Source organism: Apostichopus japonicus, chromosome 16 (genome assembly GCF_037975245.1).
Source record: "Apostichopus japonicus isolate 1M-3 chromosome 16, ASM3797524v1, whole genome shotgun sequence".
In the NCBI taxonomy this organism is placed as follows: domain Eukaryota; kingdom Metazoa; phylum Echinodermata; class Holothuroidea; order Aspidochirotida; family Stichopodidae; genus Apostichopus; species Apostichopus japonicus.
Window position 1 is genome coordinate 1,011,856 of NC_092576.1, and position 17,640 is coordinate 1,029,495.

Genomic DNA, 17,640 nt, shown 5'->3' on the forward strand with positions numbered 1-17,640 from the left:
TGCCGTGGTAACAGAGTAATAGTCGACATGTCTCAATAAAGTGTGCTAACAAGTTAAAAAATTACAAAATATGAAAAAAATGAAGAAAGTCTGACCAAATCCTTTAGCCTTAAAACAATTTTGCCTTCACATAGTACTCCCTTCAAAGGTGATATTCTTGTTCGTGAAAAAAAAAGGAAACTTTCTTTTTGAGAGCTTGTCTGCAACTATAACTTTGTGCTTGCTTTGTATGGAGATGAACAAGTTTGTCAAAAAGTGTTTCTTTACTTCTTTTCCATATTTTCATTGATTTTGCATTCATAGGGCATTGTTCAATAGTAGAGACATACAATCTAGATTAGAATATCGGAAAATATACAATTTCCAATTTATGCAAAATTTCATGCACAGTAAGATTTTTAAATGACTGATATTTTCTATTTAAGCTTCTGATTTAGTTGTGCACATCAATTAACTCATTTAACTACAGTAAACAAGATTGGTAAACAAACTTGTGGTCACCGAGCTAAGTTGTCTTTTCTTTTTTATTGTGAAATTTATCATTTTTGGGGTATCAAATAAGCTGTTGCCTTAACAACCGAATATTATAACTTATTCCAAGCTATCAGCTCAGTATTCTCAAGTCTTTTGATACGGGTAATACTCACTTGGTGTAAACCTCTGATATCTAAATCGGGGATCCACTGACTTTTTTGCAGATTGTGAACTGTCTAGAATCCTTGTAATAGTACTACATTGTCCTGATAGTTTACAGAGAGGTAGTGCGCTATCTTTGCCTGTCAGTGAAAAAGATGGTATGGGTTGTGATTGTCCTGGAAGTTTAGAGAGAGACAGTCTGCAAACTATACATGCCTGTCAGCGATGAAGATGTTATGGGTTGTGATTGTCCTGAAAGTTGAGAGAGAGTCAGTCTGCAAACTATATATGCCTGTCAGCGAAGAAGATGGTATGGGTTGTGATTGTCCTGAAAGTTTAGAGAGAGACAATCTGCAAACTATCTTCGCCTGTCAGCGATGAAGAGGGTATGGGTTGTGATTGTCCTGAAAGTTGAGAGAGAGTCAGTCTGCAAACTATATATGCCTGTCAGCGAAGAAGATGGTATGGGTTGTGATTGTCCTGGAAGTTTAGAGAGAGTCAGTCTGCAAACTATACATGCCTGTCAGCGATGAAGATGTTATGGGTTGTGATTGTCCTGAAAGTTGAGAGAGAGGCAGTCTGCAAACTATATATGCCTGTCAGTGAAGAAGATGGTATGTGTTTTGGCAATATAATGCCGATGGTTTGTCCTATGACCATTTTACTTGGCTCGGACAGTTTCACCTGGGTCAATAATTTGAAATATTCAAAACTTTTGAATGGGTATGATAGGATGCTTCAAAGGATACGTCACCCAAGGTAGAACCTTGAGCATGAAAAACTCCAATGGTAATTCTGACATAAATTAATGGGATTACCAGATAAGATATACTCGGAAAATAGAGGGCAGCCTAAATCTGGTGGGTAAATCTTAACTACTGCTGGATTGGATGGGTGGATGGGATAGCATATGTGGGTAGAGTTAAAAGAGTTTATGGGAAGGAGGAACAGGGTAGGATTGGCTACATGACCCAGAGATTAGGTTGGTGGGGGCGGGGGGAAGGGGGTTGGGGGGTTAAGGTTGGTGGCGTCCAATATTCTACCATTTTTCTGTTTGTGTGTGTGCAAGTCTCTGTGTGTTTGTCTGTGGAGTGTCTTTTGTTTCTGTTGTTTTCTCTGTGCACAGATGTTCTCATTTAATTTGTACATTGTTCTTTATACAGAGCAGTGGTTGTATTCTGATTTCTGATACACCAATTATTTCATTCATGTTGGTCTGAGTACTACAATGTAAATAAATGTGCAATCAATTTTGATGAAAACTAACTGAAGTATTCTTTTATTTATCTTTTTATTTTTTTTATTTTTTTTATTTATGTGATCTTTTTAATGTATTTATGTTTTCTTTTTAATTAATTAATAATTTGTTTATTTATTATCTGTGGGTTATGATGCTGTGCAGAAAGGAGCACAGCAACATTTATTGTAGCCATCCTTGCCCCCCCCCCCCCAACAAATACATTCGTGGGAGCTCAGCCCCCTTCCCCACCCCCAGCAGCAGACATAAGATAACCAAACGTATATACAGAACAAAATATACAGTGTGTGCGTTACAACAGTATAAAGTTATTCAACATCGTTCAAAAGTTGCAAAATATTGCACCATTTCGCTTTTAAGAACTGTGCACTTTACCCAACCCTTCTCAAAGTGGAGGGGCCACCAATTCCTTTAGAAGCCTCTTCCTGGACGACATAGCATCTAAACCCCCCCCCCCCGCCCAACTCATCCCCCATCTCTGCCCTACCCTGTGTAGAAGAAGTAGTGGTAGTCAGGGCCGTCTTAACGCATGGGCCCACTGGGCCCTGGCCCAGGGCCCCGCGATGTCAGGGGCCCCCGCAATCACAGTAACCCCGTGTCTTAATCTGGGAGGAAAACTTATTGAATAGGCCATTATGCCTGATTGAATTCGATACTTGACAACTTGTGACGAGAGTTGGTGAAACACTTGAGAGTTTGACATTAAATATTCAAATCTGAGTTGGCAACCCTGGAATATACAATGCCCCGAAGGCTTACACAGAGAAACTGTTACTCCGTAACTATAAGAAAGAGGAAATTGCCTCAGCCACGAAAGGCATAAAATTTGAAAACCGTGGGCAATACCTCACTACCAAACCTAAACAAAAGTAACCACCACTTGTGTTCAAGCTCACCTTTACACCCCATATCAAAACCACGCATTTGAAAAAAAACACTTTAGAAACATTGGCACTTAATCTCGCAACACGCAACAATTATCCAAACTGTTTCCAAAAGAACCGATTCTAGCCTACAATAGGGCCCAAAATCTCAAAGATTTACTTGTTAACTCAAGGTTTCGTACTAACGAAGAATCAGCTGACTCTCAAGGTTCACACGAAGCTCTTTTAGATGCTCTTATAGCTGCACCATGAGTCCATAAAAACTTGTGCACAGAAAATAGATGCATTTTGAGAATGAGACGCCCAGGCCGAATATAAAATATTCAAAGGCTACTACTGATGAAGCTCCTCCTATGAAGTTTGAAAGCAGAAACCGGTCTAGTTGGTCATAAGAACCTACGCTAGTCTCTCCTACTATTAACAGTACACTCAATTCACCTAATAGGTGCAATTATGTATCACCATGAGGAGCATGCTATAAGTTCATTTTCCTCGGGCCCTCCCTTAAAAATACTTCATGTTCTTGGCGACTACGTTGCGTTAAATAGTGTAAAACCGCCTGCACCTCCCTCTCAGTTGAAAGACTCAACACAAGGGTGTTACAAATGGTAAGTCCAGTATTGTTAGGGAAGGGATGGAGGGCAACTCGAAGATTTCTCTTCTATAATGTATTTCATATTTTAGATATATCACGTATGTTATTCAGCTAAAGTTTTATGCTTTATGCGCGACATAGGGAGGGGTGGTAAATGCAGGCATGTCTATGCTTGAGCGATTGTCAAGGATGTCAATTTTTCACGCAACTTTTTGCGAACTCACTTGATTGATGGGCCCCGCTCCATTGCCGGGCCCAGGGCCCGGTGATCACTTAAGACGGCCCTGGTGGTAGTGCAAGTGTGTGCAGTAGTAGTTCATCTGAGATCTGAAACCTTAGTATGTCACATTCGTGAATGAAGAGCAAAGAGTTCTGTTTTCCCCGTACATGTAAATCACACAAATTACTATCGGTTTGTGTGTATTTTTCACAATCATTATTGTTCCCAAGCCTGTCACGACTGTCTATATATGAAGTGAATTTTGGCTTGTTATTACTGCAATGTTCTCAAATGCTGGCTGAGTTGAAGGAGCACAACGGGTTGTATTGTGATGGAAGGAGTTTTGGAAAGGCAAATACACAGGTCCAGGTATAAGGTGGGGGTTGGGGCGTTCAACTCCTCCCCATTTTCAACCCCAGCAACAACAAAAACTCAACTTAGAATTATTAGTACAACTTTACATTTAGAACCTTACGTATAGCCTAAATATGCCTCAGAATTCAGGGTTTACATCTAAAATTTCCACTTATTTCGGAGGGGGGGTCCCCTAACCCCTCTCTTAGTTGGATATAGGCTTCAACGATTATAAAAAAACTGACTGGGATCAATAGCTCCACTGGATTGCTGTGAAAACTTCCAAATGCAAGCCTGAGAGAATATATTTCTTATGGGAAATACAGATATCTAAAGCTAAGGATATCTCTACTTCACATAATATATTTCTGGCTTAAGTAAAAAAAATATATAAAAAAATCATGGAATTGTGAGCCACATACTTCTCAATGTATGTGTATGCGAAATGGAAGAGAAAAGAATCTTTAACATGTTAATATAAAAAATTTAAAAAAAGTTGATAACACGAGTCAGGTTGTTGCTGCACGATCTGTACGGTCTGAAAGTATACATACGTACTGCAGTAGGTCACGCAAAGGCATTGAAGACTCGCCCCAAACCGCGTGCCGCGCTCGGAAAAAGTAAACATTCCGTTGCTTGCAAATGACGTTTTCTTCTTGTCGCTACAAAATGCAGACAGTAATGAAACGTGATACCTTGTTATCTTTTATCTAGACCTGAGATGTCCTTGCGCCTGTGTTGTGGGTATTGACCGTAGCTGTATGTATTGACTGAACACTTTGTCTAATTACCGAAGTTAGCAAGCAGTGTGTGTATTTTCTGGGATGGATGATGGTGTCTAACACTTCTGTTACACCTCATTCGAAACTAGGTCAGATTACCGGTATGAGACGTTTCTTTGTGCGCGAGTGTTCACACCACTGATCTGTACACTAACACTTCAGTTAGTGTACAGATCATGTGGTTCACACCCTTTGACGTTTTTTTCTGTTGTTGACGGTCTTAATCTTAATCACATGTCATCTTGATGTCTCGGCTTCCGTCGTTTCAAAACTACGAGAGCCTCCAAAAGACATAGCATGTGAAACTATTGTTACATGAAAATATATCGATCAACGTAAAGAAAGACGTTAATACATAGTTATGAGAGTTATAAATAAATACCGAAGTAAAAACCATCGAGGACTTTTGACTAGCTCGATTACATGGTTGTTCTTTCGTAAAACTTTTCATTTGCATTATTCTGTTATATCTGAAAGTGGTACATGTGATGCCTTGTTGGCTCTTCCGTACAAATTTAATCAGTACAATTCGTAAGTATGTAAGATCATGAGATACTTTATGATTTGAGTGTTCTGTTTACAACTTGATAGCATGCACGAGACATAAGATCTAGCCTACACTGAAACAGCAGCAGAGTGTCAGGATGACTAGACGTATTCTTTCAACCGGTCCTACAAATACATAACAATCAAACTAACAACTCAATAGTACTGTCAATAGGCAATTCCTGGCGAGGTGCTCTCTATTTTGCTAGCGTAAGCAGTGGAAGGATGAAGTCCCAAATAGGTACAGGTAGGCCCAAATATATGTAGGTCAAGGCTAAACCTGCATGTAACTTTCTTAGGTGCAGTTGACCATAGTGTAGGCCTTAGTATACATCCACTGACTTTGGATGCTGTTTGCTATGCTCTGAGCCTCTAAGCTTAGACAGGTTTGGTCCCACAGAGCAGTGGTAATATTTTGAGGTAATTTTTTTGTTACTTATAGGGAGTAAGATTTCCAAATGCCAAAAATATGTGCAAAACTGGGGGGGGGGAGGGTTTTAAAAGCTTAAAAAAAGTTGATCAGCATACACCTGAAATGAATTCAAACTCATGAAATATGTAACTGCTTGACTAAAAATTTTAGGTTGCCTGCTGTATCCGGTTGCTAGTAATATTTGAAGGTGCGTCAATTATGAAGTTCGGTCAATTATGAAGCCTTTACTAAACTGCTACTAAGTACTAGGTGGTACAGTAACTAAGTTATACATGTAAGTATATTAGCCTAGCTCTACATACAAGTTACAGCATCCATTCCCATTGTTATACAACATGGGATGTAGACGCTAGGGCCATGTCATAATGCTGAAGTTACCCAATAACAGATCACCCATAATTGTATCATTGAATTGGTACGAATGTTAAGTGTAAACCAGTCACGCCGGATGGTGTACAAAATTAACCTCAATTGCAGAATATCCTGCAACTATTGAATCTCATACTGTCACAGAGTATGACCGAGAGTCCCATAGTAAAGGCTAGCCTATACTAGTAAACAATGTATTGTCATGCTCAACAAGCGATTCATGTGTGAGATAGTTGTGGACTATTCTACAATTGCTCCAAAAATTAGGTCTAGGCAGAAGGCTAGTGTACTGTATATCAAACAGTAGCCTAGGTCCTCGGCTAAGCCTAGAAGTACAGTAGAACTTGTTTAATACTTGTAATATAAGTACAGTACTAGTACGTATTAGAAGACTTTACTAATAATTACTGTAACTACATCAAAGACCTAGCCTACTGTAGGTTACATAAATATTGATTCAAAGCGTTGTTAGAGTTATTTTCAGGTTTCAAATAATGAACGTCCAAATTGGACTGATTTCTTAGCAGGTCTAACGTATAGGCCCCTTTGTTCATGATCAACTTGTGTTTCCTTAGTGAACCAAACGACTAATTATAACCCTTTGCAGTGCTGTGCTGGTACGGAAACATTTCAAGACCTCCTGTGCAGTAGAACCTGAAATCACAAGATTCTGCTTGTGTACATAGAGATAACAAAGTATTGTATTATCATGTGTGCACTCAAACTTTATTACCGTACCTTTAAAGGCCTTGTTTACAACACATTTCAATCATGGTGCGAAGATGTATTTGACTTGTTTCTGTAATATATCATGTAATATTTGAATCATTGTTTTGATGACAAAAAGTTATGAGTTGAGACAATTTATAAATTTAGTACTAGGTCTTGTAGGGAGACGTTCTTATGTCGTCATTTAAGTAATTTAAGGGCCTCAACCAAATCAGTTAAAGTGCGGTATTTGTCTTCTTGCATTTTCTTTCTAGGCATTGTTTTACTTTACATTGATTTCCGAAATCACAGCGTATAAAGGGCCTCTAACATTTTCACAGACGCTATTTAAGGAAGTTACAGTAGTATGCATTGCATGATGTCTAGGCTAGCATATTTATATGGTAACTACTGTAGTCCACAGCAGTCCTGCTTCAGAATTTGACAGTTATTTTGTTTTTTTATTTTTCTTACAGACCTATCATTATAGGCTTCTGTTGTGCACGAATCAATGTGTTGTCAGGGGTCATTATAGGTAAGTATTATGCGTTCCTGTGCAGGTATTTTATAGTGCATGTTTTCATGGAGAACTGCAGGGATACAAAGTTTTTATGAGCCTGATGCAAACATTTTCATGACATTGCGTCCAGCTTTTAATATCCTAGTAATAACACTGCTCAGTATGTCTGTCTCCAGGGTTTAACTTATCCATGCGCATAGTCTTCAAGCTTCAAATCTACAAATCCTTGTCAAGTTTACGTGTTTTCTGTTCCTTTTACAGACATATCGTGAATTTAACTCGGATCCAACAAGATACAGTACAGTACATAACCTTTTGAAGCTCAGAGAGTACAGTTATTCAAACTTCTATCCAGGGAAGTAAGATGTCTGATACGATTAACGAAACCACCCCACTCATCAAGGATGACCGTGACAATATCCCAAAGTCCAGGGGTGCTGTCCTCGCTTCTCGTAGATGGATCACCGTAGAGCCAATCATCATGGCAGTTGCGTTAGGGTATGGTATCCTAATGGTAGTCCAATCACAATATGTTCACCATTATTTTACCAACATATATGGCGGAAACGTTTCCTACTCCCAGTGCTTGCCAAATATTTCGGACTCGCAGCTTCGGGTGAACGAAGAGATCCAGGCGGAGACCACGCTATGGAGTATTTATATGACAGTGTGTGTCTCGATAGGGAGCATCCCTGTGGGGTTCGTGTTGGGATCGTACAGCGACCAAATCGGACGTAAAATACCTCTGGGCATTTCCGTCTCGGGGATGTTTCTCTGCTCCTTGTCCAGTTTCCTCACCATCCTGTTTGAGCTTCCGCTCTGGTTCCTGCTGCTAGGGACGGGTATCCTAGGTCTGAGCGGTGGGTTCATGCTGATGGTATCGGTGTGCATGTCCTACGCGGCGGACGTCACCGACGAGAACAACCGCATGATTCACATCATCGTCCTGGATGTGCTGCTCTTCCTCATGGTCGGTGTTCCTCAGCTCGGAATCGGATTTCTCATAAAAAATGTTGGATATGCGGTACCGTTCTTGATCGTCATGACGGTGTCGCTGTTAGTGCTCGCGTACATCATTATACCAGGATTATTGCTGGAGACCGTGGAGAGGAACGTAGTGGGCGGGGTGAGGTCCCCCGTAAAGAAGACCTTCAGTGATGCCATGGGTATACTGAAGGTGAAAGAGAACAGACGGCACATCAAGATAATCCTCTACATGGTTGTCGCGTTTGCTATGACCGGTTTTGGGTCAGGTAGCTTCGCAGTAACTGTGCTGTATGGGATGGGGGCGCCATTGTGTCTGTCACCAGAAGATATTGGATTATTTCTCTTTGGTTCGCTCATGTCTGCTGGAGTTGGTAAGTATTACTAGAGTCTGTCTTTGTTTGTTTTTTTTTTTTTTAAACTTTGATTCACTAATTTGTGGTGACAAGCAAGCTTGAACGCACAGTTACGTTTTGCCAACTAACTGTTGAATCAGAAATGTGGATGTTTTATGTGAAACTTTGCTGAAGCATGGATTTGTACATTGAATCTGGACAGTAGGACAACTGTACAGTACAGTATGTCCAAGCTCATGACAGGCTTCACTGTACCATACTTTTCCAGAAAATTTCTGAATGTGTGAACCTCAAAAAAAAATGACCCACAAGGAGCTGCATAAACCCTAAATTGCATGTTGAATATCCCATCAAATAAACCACTTCATGTAGTCCAGACAGGTTTGTAATATGTTAACAACAATCTAGAACGTGTTCTTTTCGTTTTGGATATCATCTTTCAAATATATGTACAAGTGGCTTCCAGTTGAACTGAGTTCATATCAATGTCATACATCTCATTTGTCTTCTTTTTGCTTCAATGTCAGGTTCTATGATAGGGGGCGCTATACTTCCATTCTGCCTCAGCACCTTTGGTATGATGTATGTCTCCTACCTAAGTAACCAAGCAGCTTTCGTCGCAACAGCCCTCGCAAAGACTGAATGGTATTTGCTTCTTGGTAAGTTGTATGTTTTGGTTAATTTTACGATTAGCCTCAACTGGGGGTTGGTAGAGGGGAGGGGGTTGGCTGAAGGCAAATGGAGGGGTATGAAGGTTTAGTTGAAGAAAGGACTAATGGTAAGTGGTCACTTCAAGTTGGAATCAATGATTTTTAAAAAGACTATGCTTGGAGGGTGAAAACCTTGGGAAGGTTTTAGTAGCATGCTAGTACCATGAGTTGATCACTTAGAAGTAACTTATGTAAAAACATTTGTAATAATTAAAATTTAGTTCATTTGAGGGCAATATCTGGATTCTTTGAGCGGGGAATAATTTATGCATCTTACCTTGACAGAGATGAAGCCGAAACACTAGAACCAGATCTGTTGATTGTTTGGTTTAACTTGGAACAATATATCCCAAGGATTAGAAAGCAAACAGAAGCTCAATTTGAAACCCTCTCCATACAGTATATATGATGATTGTGGATGAATACCAGGTTGTATTGAAAGCATTTCATTTTTTTGTGATGAGTGTTCAGAGAATCACAAGGCAGGATTGTAATTGTCACACCCATTCCTGCTCCCCATCTTAGGACAAGAGTTTACCACTGCATCTGACCACCACAAGTTTGGTTATTGCATTAAAAACTAGTACTGTACATTTAAAGCCAAAATTTCATTTGGCCTTATTTTTATTCATTTTTAATTTTTGCTTGTTTTTTTTTTATTGATGGTTTTAGTGTAATACTTCCATGGTCTGGCCAACCGTGGTGATACATGTGTATGTTAGTAAGAGATCGCCTACACATGTAACTGTTTCTGAAATTCATAAATCCCTCACTAAGAAACCTCAGAATAATCCCCTCCTCCTCAATAAGCCACCGACTGTCTGGTACTTACCCCATGTCCTTTACTCCAGGGGTTTTTCACTTACTTTCTTACGAGAATTCTTGCATTATACTAATGTCTCAGATTCCATTATATACTTCTGTTGTGAGAGACAAGTTTTCTCAATGAATTCTGTGTTATTTCAGTCTTTTGTAATATATTTTTTTATTACTGGTTTCAGGAGCATGCCTTGGTGCTTTTAGGTTGCTAGCTCTTCCCATTGTCAGGACTGACCTTTCCAAGATGGTGAAACCTGATGAACAAGGTAAGGAGAGAAAATCGTTACTTGAGGTCCATGATGATCACATTATCAAAGTCATCTCTGCTCTTTTTCTTGACCAAAGAAGGGTAAATTGATAACTGGACCAGTGGTAGCAATGAACAAGGGTAAAAGATCAGCCATCAGGACTTCTGGTCAAAGGTCATCTGAGGTCAAACTTGACTTCTAGGGGACACTTAATTTGATATCTACTGCTCTCCCTGGGATTTGAACCCATGAATGTTGTATTTATAAATAATTGTTTGTCCATTTAATATCTGCACATTTTCAAGTCTTGAAACTGTGTCACAGTATAGTATTGCTGGTAACTTGTTGGCAGAGTTTGTTCATCAGGGGTTCATTAGCAATTGTCTTTCCACGAATTACTTGTATAGTTATGTTGTCTACCGTCATGGCAGAGTTTGTCTTACTGGTGTCTTCTATAATTTCAACAATGTCCTTTCCTCAGCCAATTGTTGTCTTTTATTTGTCTTCTTCTACAGGTACGCTGTTCTCCATCATCGGTATTGTCAATAATTTGGCAGACTTTGTCTTACTGGTGTCTTCTATAATTTCAACATTGTCTTTTCCTCAGCCAGTTCTTGTCTTTTATTTGTCTTCTTCTACAGGTACGCTGTTCTCCATCATCGGTATTGTCAATAATTTGGCAGAGTTTGTCTTACTGGTGTCTTCTATAATTTCAACATTGTCTTTTCCTCAGCCAGTTCTTGTCTTTTATTTGTCTTCTTCTACAGGTACGCTGTTCTCCATCATCGGTATTGTCAATAATTTGGCAGACTTTGTCTTACTGGTGTCTTCTATAATTTCAACATTGTCTTTTCCTCAGCCAGTTCTTGTCTTTTATTTGTCTTCTTCTACAGGTACGCTGTTCTCCATCATCGGTATTGTCAATAATTTGGCAGACTTTGTCTTACTGGTGTCTTCTATAATTTCAACATTGTCTTTTCCTCAGCCAGTTCTTGTCTTTTATTTGTCTTCTTCTACAGGTACGCTGTTCTCCATCATCGGTATTGTCAATAATTTGGCAGACTTTGTCTTACTGGTGTCTTCTATAATTTCAACATTGTCTTTTCCTCAGCCAGTTCTTGTCTTTTATTTGTCTTCTTCTACAGGTACGCTGTTCTCCATCATCGGTATTGTCAATAATTTGGCAGAGTTTGTCTTACTGGTGTCTTCCATAATTTCAACATTGTCCTTTCCTCAGCCAATTGTTGTCTTTTATTTGTCTTCTTCTACAGGTACGCTGTTCTCCATCATCGGTATTGTCAATAATTTGGCAGAGTTGGTCTTCCCCGTGTCCTTACAAGTCATTTACGCAGCATCGTTGTCTTTCAATAGTCAGTTTGTCTTCTACCTTTCTGCTGGCCTTATATTGATTCCATGGGTCATCACAGTGTAAGTATTCATCACTTTACAGACAGAATGGCAGAAAAAGTCATATACTGCCAACCCCCACCCCACCCAGACCCCTGTCCCATTAATTACAATCTGCCTCAACTTGTGGATAATCATGTATAGTTTGGCAGTGTGTGTGTGTGTGCTTAGGGCTGCGACTAATCAAGCCTTTGAAATTGCAAAGTCACGTCGGATTCAGTCGGTAAACGAAACACTAAGCATTTTCCTAACCGGCAGTCAGTTGTGTGTGACAGTTTACGACCAGAGTGGCCTGGTCTTTTACAAATTTAGATAAATAATCGAGGGAGAGTAATTTTCCATGCGGGCCTAAACGAGGAGCAGACCTTACCAGGTCAGTGGTGCAGTGTTTGCGGTGCTACGTCATTATCTGGTGATAACTGACTCCCACTGATGTAACAAGAAAGAACGGGAAAGACTGACCAAACTATTACACCACAAATGATGGAATCAGCCATATTGTGTGCAAACAAAACAAATCAATTCAGTACATTTGTGGAACACAAACTTTCCCTGTTAGGTGTAACATAAATTTTTAGTTGTAAGGGGCAGTTCAAACATTTGTCATCAACAGACCTCTTCGATGCTTGTGTGTAATATTTCACTGCTTGGTAAGAGCTGTGACAAACTTACAAACAACTAAAAAATGCAGCTTTTAAGTTTCACTGTTTTTTTTTTTTAACTTTCAAAAAAGTTGTTTATTTTTTGCATGTCTTTTCATTTATATGGCATGAGTTTTGCTAAGTCATTTGGTGTTGAATATGCATCATTTTTGTGTCTCTCTCGTCATTGCATGTTGTTTCTTTGTGTTTGGTATTAAGGTTAAGACAACGTACCTATACCTTAGTTCTCTTTCACTTGTTTATTTTTGAGGCATTATGAAATACTGTGTGACCTCCTGCATTCATGACTTACCCAGGTCAAGATGGGGCTGGGGAGGGGGGGGGGGAGGAGGGGAACAGAGACCTAGCTACATACACCACAATATTGCAAGTCAGTTTCAAATGCTTACTTTCAAGTAATATTCCTTGGTCGTGGTGGTTTATTCAGTTTTAATCTGTTCGAAATGATATTCTGACATGAACAGCAAGTCAGTAGAGGCTGTTATGAGGTTGTACCATATTAATTGCAGTCAGTATATATGATTATAATAGAGAAAATGCTGAGAGAAGAGGAATGCAAGTAACACTTGCCAAGAAAGATTTGCCCATGTGTAATGATAAATTGAACATGCCATAACAGGAAGAGGAATGGTGATAAGCAAGGGGGGGGGGGGGGGGGTGGTGGGATGGTGGAGGAGGTAAAAGGAAAGTAGAAGAGGAAAAGAATGAATGAAAAGAGAGCTGTCTATGCATGATTTCTTGACACCTGTGGTCACAAAAACCTTTGCAAATATTTCTCACACGTCTTATTTTCTCACCTCTTCTGTTTGGACACTTCATGGTTTCCATGGTAACTAATGCAATCTTTCTCTGTAGAATTCTTCACCTTATGAACTGTTCTGCACCAAGCACTTCCCACCAGGGATTACAAGCGTCTCAAGACAAGCTTCATTTAGCGTCAGAACCTTCCCAGGCTTAGCCGTCCTATTTCGACATGATTTTGAGTTTTTGTTTCTTTTCTCTGTAAGTTTTTTTACTTTTCACATTGGTTCAATTTAATCGCAAGCTTTTTGGCATATTCTGTCTTTTCTTTTATTTTTCTTTGCCATCGCATTATTTCACCTCATCATTTGACAACTTAAACTGCTCTTTCAGATCATCAAAACTTCTGATTGTTATATTCCCCAATATACAGTACTTACAGTACATTGGATGGTCATTTGTTTTGTCAAAATTTGAAGCCTTTGACAAATGCAGGATCGAATGATAATTAATGCACAAAGTTCTGCGACTTAGCTGATTGCAGTTATTATCGTTCCTCATTCTTTGATTTTCTTAAAAATTTCATTGGTTGTTACTGTAATTGATGAACATTGCAAATATCTCAGTCTCATTGTTAATAAATATGTTGCATTTTCAACATGTCAATATAAGTTAAAGCCAATATAGCATTCTAGGAATTTTCAACCAGATTTTACTTTTGATGAAATTTAAATCCGCGAATTGAGTGACTAGACATTTTGTTGTTGTTTTTGTCTAGAACTACAGTGACTTCTGGGTCACAAGCACTGCACTCTACCAGCCAAGCTATCCAGCCGTTTGTTTATGGCAATCCTTTATATAGGTGTCATAACACAATTAATAGCTCCCATTGACTCACTTTTCAGAACTGCTAGAGAAGAGACAAGAAGTTTTCACCTGACATGTCCTACCCACCATACAGTATGATAGCTGATGGCTTGGGCTACCACAGCACATTGAAGTTTAAAATAGCCACCATGACCGTGTAGAGTTTGAGCCAGAAGGGCTCAAACTTTATCATAGTGCTTCCGAACCCATCTGCCAGCTGTCTCTGCAGAATCTGCATGTTTCACCCAGGATTCTCTAAAAAACCTTAAAATCACCTTCAATCCTCCAGATATTTAGACCATCAGTAGTCTATTTCATCCTTTTCGACATCCAAGCATCAAAAAGAATGACGATGACTCAAAAAAATACCAAAATACACCACTTACAGTACGTCACTTTAGGACTATTTTCCTGCCAATGGTTAACCTTCCAGGTGGATGTAGTCTCACCTTATTGTGGTACAGTACCTATATAGGTGGCCCCAGGAACTGAAATACTTTGGATACCATTTAACCTGGAATCACACATATTGTTTCAATATTTTCTTTTTTGTCTTATAAAACTGAAAAGAAGAAGTAACTACAAAAGCTTGTTCTATGTACCCCCCAAATTTCGGCTTATATATCTTACCAAAAAAAAATATGCCACTGGTTGTGTGTATTTGAACAACACCTCATATACATATTGTCATTTGTGTAAAATTTTGGAGCAAAGTTATTCATTAATTTGAATGGTGGTTTCCAGTTCTATACGAGATCAATTATGCTCTGTCAGGTAACACTAAGTGTGATAATTTTTCGTCTTCACGTACACTGCAATTTACTGTTTGGCATCGCATCATTACTATGTGATAATGCCTCATCTTCAGACAGCATCGTTTATATAGTCTTGCAGAACTTAATACAGTAGTTTACTTCACTGTATACAGTATGTGTACTCTTCACCTCAGAAAACGTTGCCAAAGTCAATGTTTCGTCTCAAAAATTGAGCATTAAAAGGATTTTCTGTTGACAAAAGTTGTATAAATTTAATATGTTGAAGAGAATAATATTACATACTTCCAGTTGAAAACCCATATCAACATCTTCCCTCTAACTCGAAATATCGTTGATTGCATATAATCTATATCGACCGGCTTAACCTTCAACTACTTCAGACAGAAAGTTGGATCAAATTTAGATGTCACCGTTTATGTATGAGAGACGGGTTGACAAGAAAGATACCAAGGTCTCGACTGGATAATTCGCATCTGTATTGCATCCTTGAAAATCTCTTTGGTACCTCTTAAAGTTATGCTGTATTGGCCCCTAATATGCTAGATATTCAAATATGGTCACCTTCGGTCAAAATTCTTAAACTATTTTATTACAACCTTTGAGGAAATTTTCCTCACTGGGACATTCAGTCAGCTTGTGTGTTCCTTAAATATGTCTGAGAACAATTTGGAGAGTAAAGACCTTCAGGAAAGTACTTTTTGAAAACTCCTAGCAATTATAGCGTGTTATAATTTGGGGCCTATACTGACTATCTTTAATCGTCACACATACTACGCTGATAATACAAGGTTTCACTATTTCATGTGTACAGGCTGCCACACCCTGGCATATACGGAACAAAATAAATAGTTGAGGCAATGCTAAAAGTCGGTCATACCACTGAACCTACGCAGATCAAGAATGTGAATGAACCTTTGAACTGCTCTTTATACCAAGCAACCGAATGATGATGCAACAGAAGGCATTACCTTACCTGTATATGACCTGACCTACTGAATATAGATGAAGCACTCTTCTAAATAGGGCAAGAAGAGACTATGTATACATTCTCTTACATTTAGATAATAGCCAATTGTTGTGAATGTTGACTGAGGAGTCAAATTTTCTTGAATTGTCTCTTATGTGATGTTCATTTGTGCATGTACAGTTAGAATATTGAAACAGGGATTTCTTGGAGGCTTATGATCCTACATTAAATATCTGAAGCACCATTATGAATAAAGAGTGACCTACTTGAAGAGAAAAATGCATCTCCATTCCCCTCGAAAGGGAACAGATACTACACATGATATTAGCCAAAAGGCTCAGAAGCCCATCGATTGTCTCATTTCATCCCTTCTCAGAGGACCAAGCGGTATTGCTTAGAGAAAGACTAGTTTGCACCATATATAAGACATCCCAGACCCTTCCCATCCCCAGGCGCGTAGCCAGGAATTTTGGCTGAAAATGCCTCCCAGATCACTGGAAATGGCACTTCCCAGGCCTTGTAAGTTGCATCGTAGCATTTTCTCTTTTGAAAATACTAGCGATATCATAAAAACATTAAAAATTTTTTTTTGTAAATATGCTCAAGGGGGGGCGGCTGCCCCCTTCGCCCCCCCCCTTGGCTACGCGCCTGCCCATCCCACTTGTTTCTCCTACCCAATACACATATACCATGACTTGTTATATCTTTAAATACTGTACACCATAGGGTTTATCTCAGTGAATAGTTGTCGTTTCCCCCCTCCCATTCCCCCCCTCCCATTCCCACCTCACACTTCCCAAACTCTCAGCCGATGTAACTGCAAGAAGTCACATCAATATTTGTTCTCTCTCTCTTTCATACAGGTTCTTACATTCCGCCTGCAGGCATCAAGAGCCTCTTACACTGATAGTCAGTGATGGAGACATCCAATAATATAGATTTTTCTATAAAAAAAAAAAACAAGTTGTTAACAGAAGGTAAAGGAAGTACATGCTAAGTTTTATTTCATAATACTAGTAGTAAACTTTAGAGGTGAGGATGACAGAGAGGTTTATAGGAATGAATACGAACATCCTATCACCATGGTGACCTATCCACCAAGTTTCTCTTGGTTGGGAAAGGGGTTAAAACTTCAAACATCTCTAGAAACGACTCCATCGATGGCGGGGAAAAACTAAACATGAGATTCAGCGGGCCGCACGCCGGAACAATTATGACGAGAATGGACGTGACATTGTCTCAGGATGTTGTCACAGATTTATGAATATGTAGCATAGCGATATTGTCCCTGGCCGCAAATGCCAAACACCGATGATGCAGTTGGCTTACTGTGCAGATAATGGACGATTAAAATATGGATGCCTGCCGATATTTATATGTACGTAGGTGGTAACATCAGGATTGATAAAGTGTGCAGGAGAGATAGTTTGCATACTAAATGTTGAGGTGTATCCAAGGTCCAATTGGGATATGACACAGGATTTTAAGTGTCGAGATGGTTGAAGGTTTGATGCAAAATACAACTAGTTTGAGATGAATAAAAAGAAAATCTGATGCTACTGGAAATAGTATGCCAAGGTGGAGTATTTTAAGGGTTAAGATTGTTGAATGCATTGTTAGGTTATTATGCATATAGTAGTGTTGAGGTCGAGTGAACATTGCAGTTGGGACATGACACAGATGCTAATGTTGAGATGAGTAGAAAATCTGGCCGGATATAATGTGTGTGCTAATATTGGGCAAAGCTTTTATAAAGTTTTTTTCAATGTCAAACAGATTGTAATGTTGAGATTTTTAC

The 17,640-nt window shown here is 39.1% G+C and overlaps 1 protein-coding gene across 2 annotated transcripts; it reads left to right on the plus strand.

Moving 5' to 3' along the window:
- Positions 1-5,288: 5,288 nt before the first annotated feature.
- On the plus strand, positions 5,289-16,783 carry LOC139982178 (lysosomal proton-coupled steroid conjugate and bile acid symporter SLC46A3-like). 2 transcript variants are annotated; one of them, XM_071994763.1, is made up of 8 exons: positions 5,289-5,516; positions 7,262-7,320; positions 7,567-8,663; positions 9,173-9,304; positions 10,357-10,440; positions 11,694-11,850; positions 13,347-13,493; positions 16,706-16,783. In XM_071994763.1, exons 3-7 carry the CDS (start codon positions 7,670-7,672, stop codon positions 13,447-13,449), a joined length of 1,470 nt encoding a protein of 489 aa, XP_071850864.1. In that variant the 5' UTR covers positions 5,289-5,516; positions 7,262-7,320; positions 7,567-7,669; the 3' UTR covers positions 13,450-13,493; positions 16,706-16,783. The 2 variants fall into 2 exon arrangements, with proteins under 2 accessions (XP_071850864.1, XP_071850865.1); XM_071994764.1 differs by lacking the exon at positions 13,347-13,493.
- The last annotated feature ends 857 nt before the right edge of the window (positions 16,784-17,640 follow it).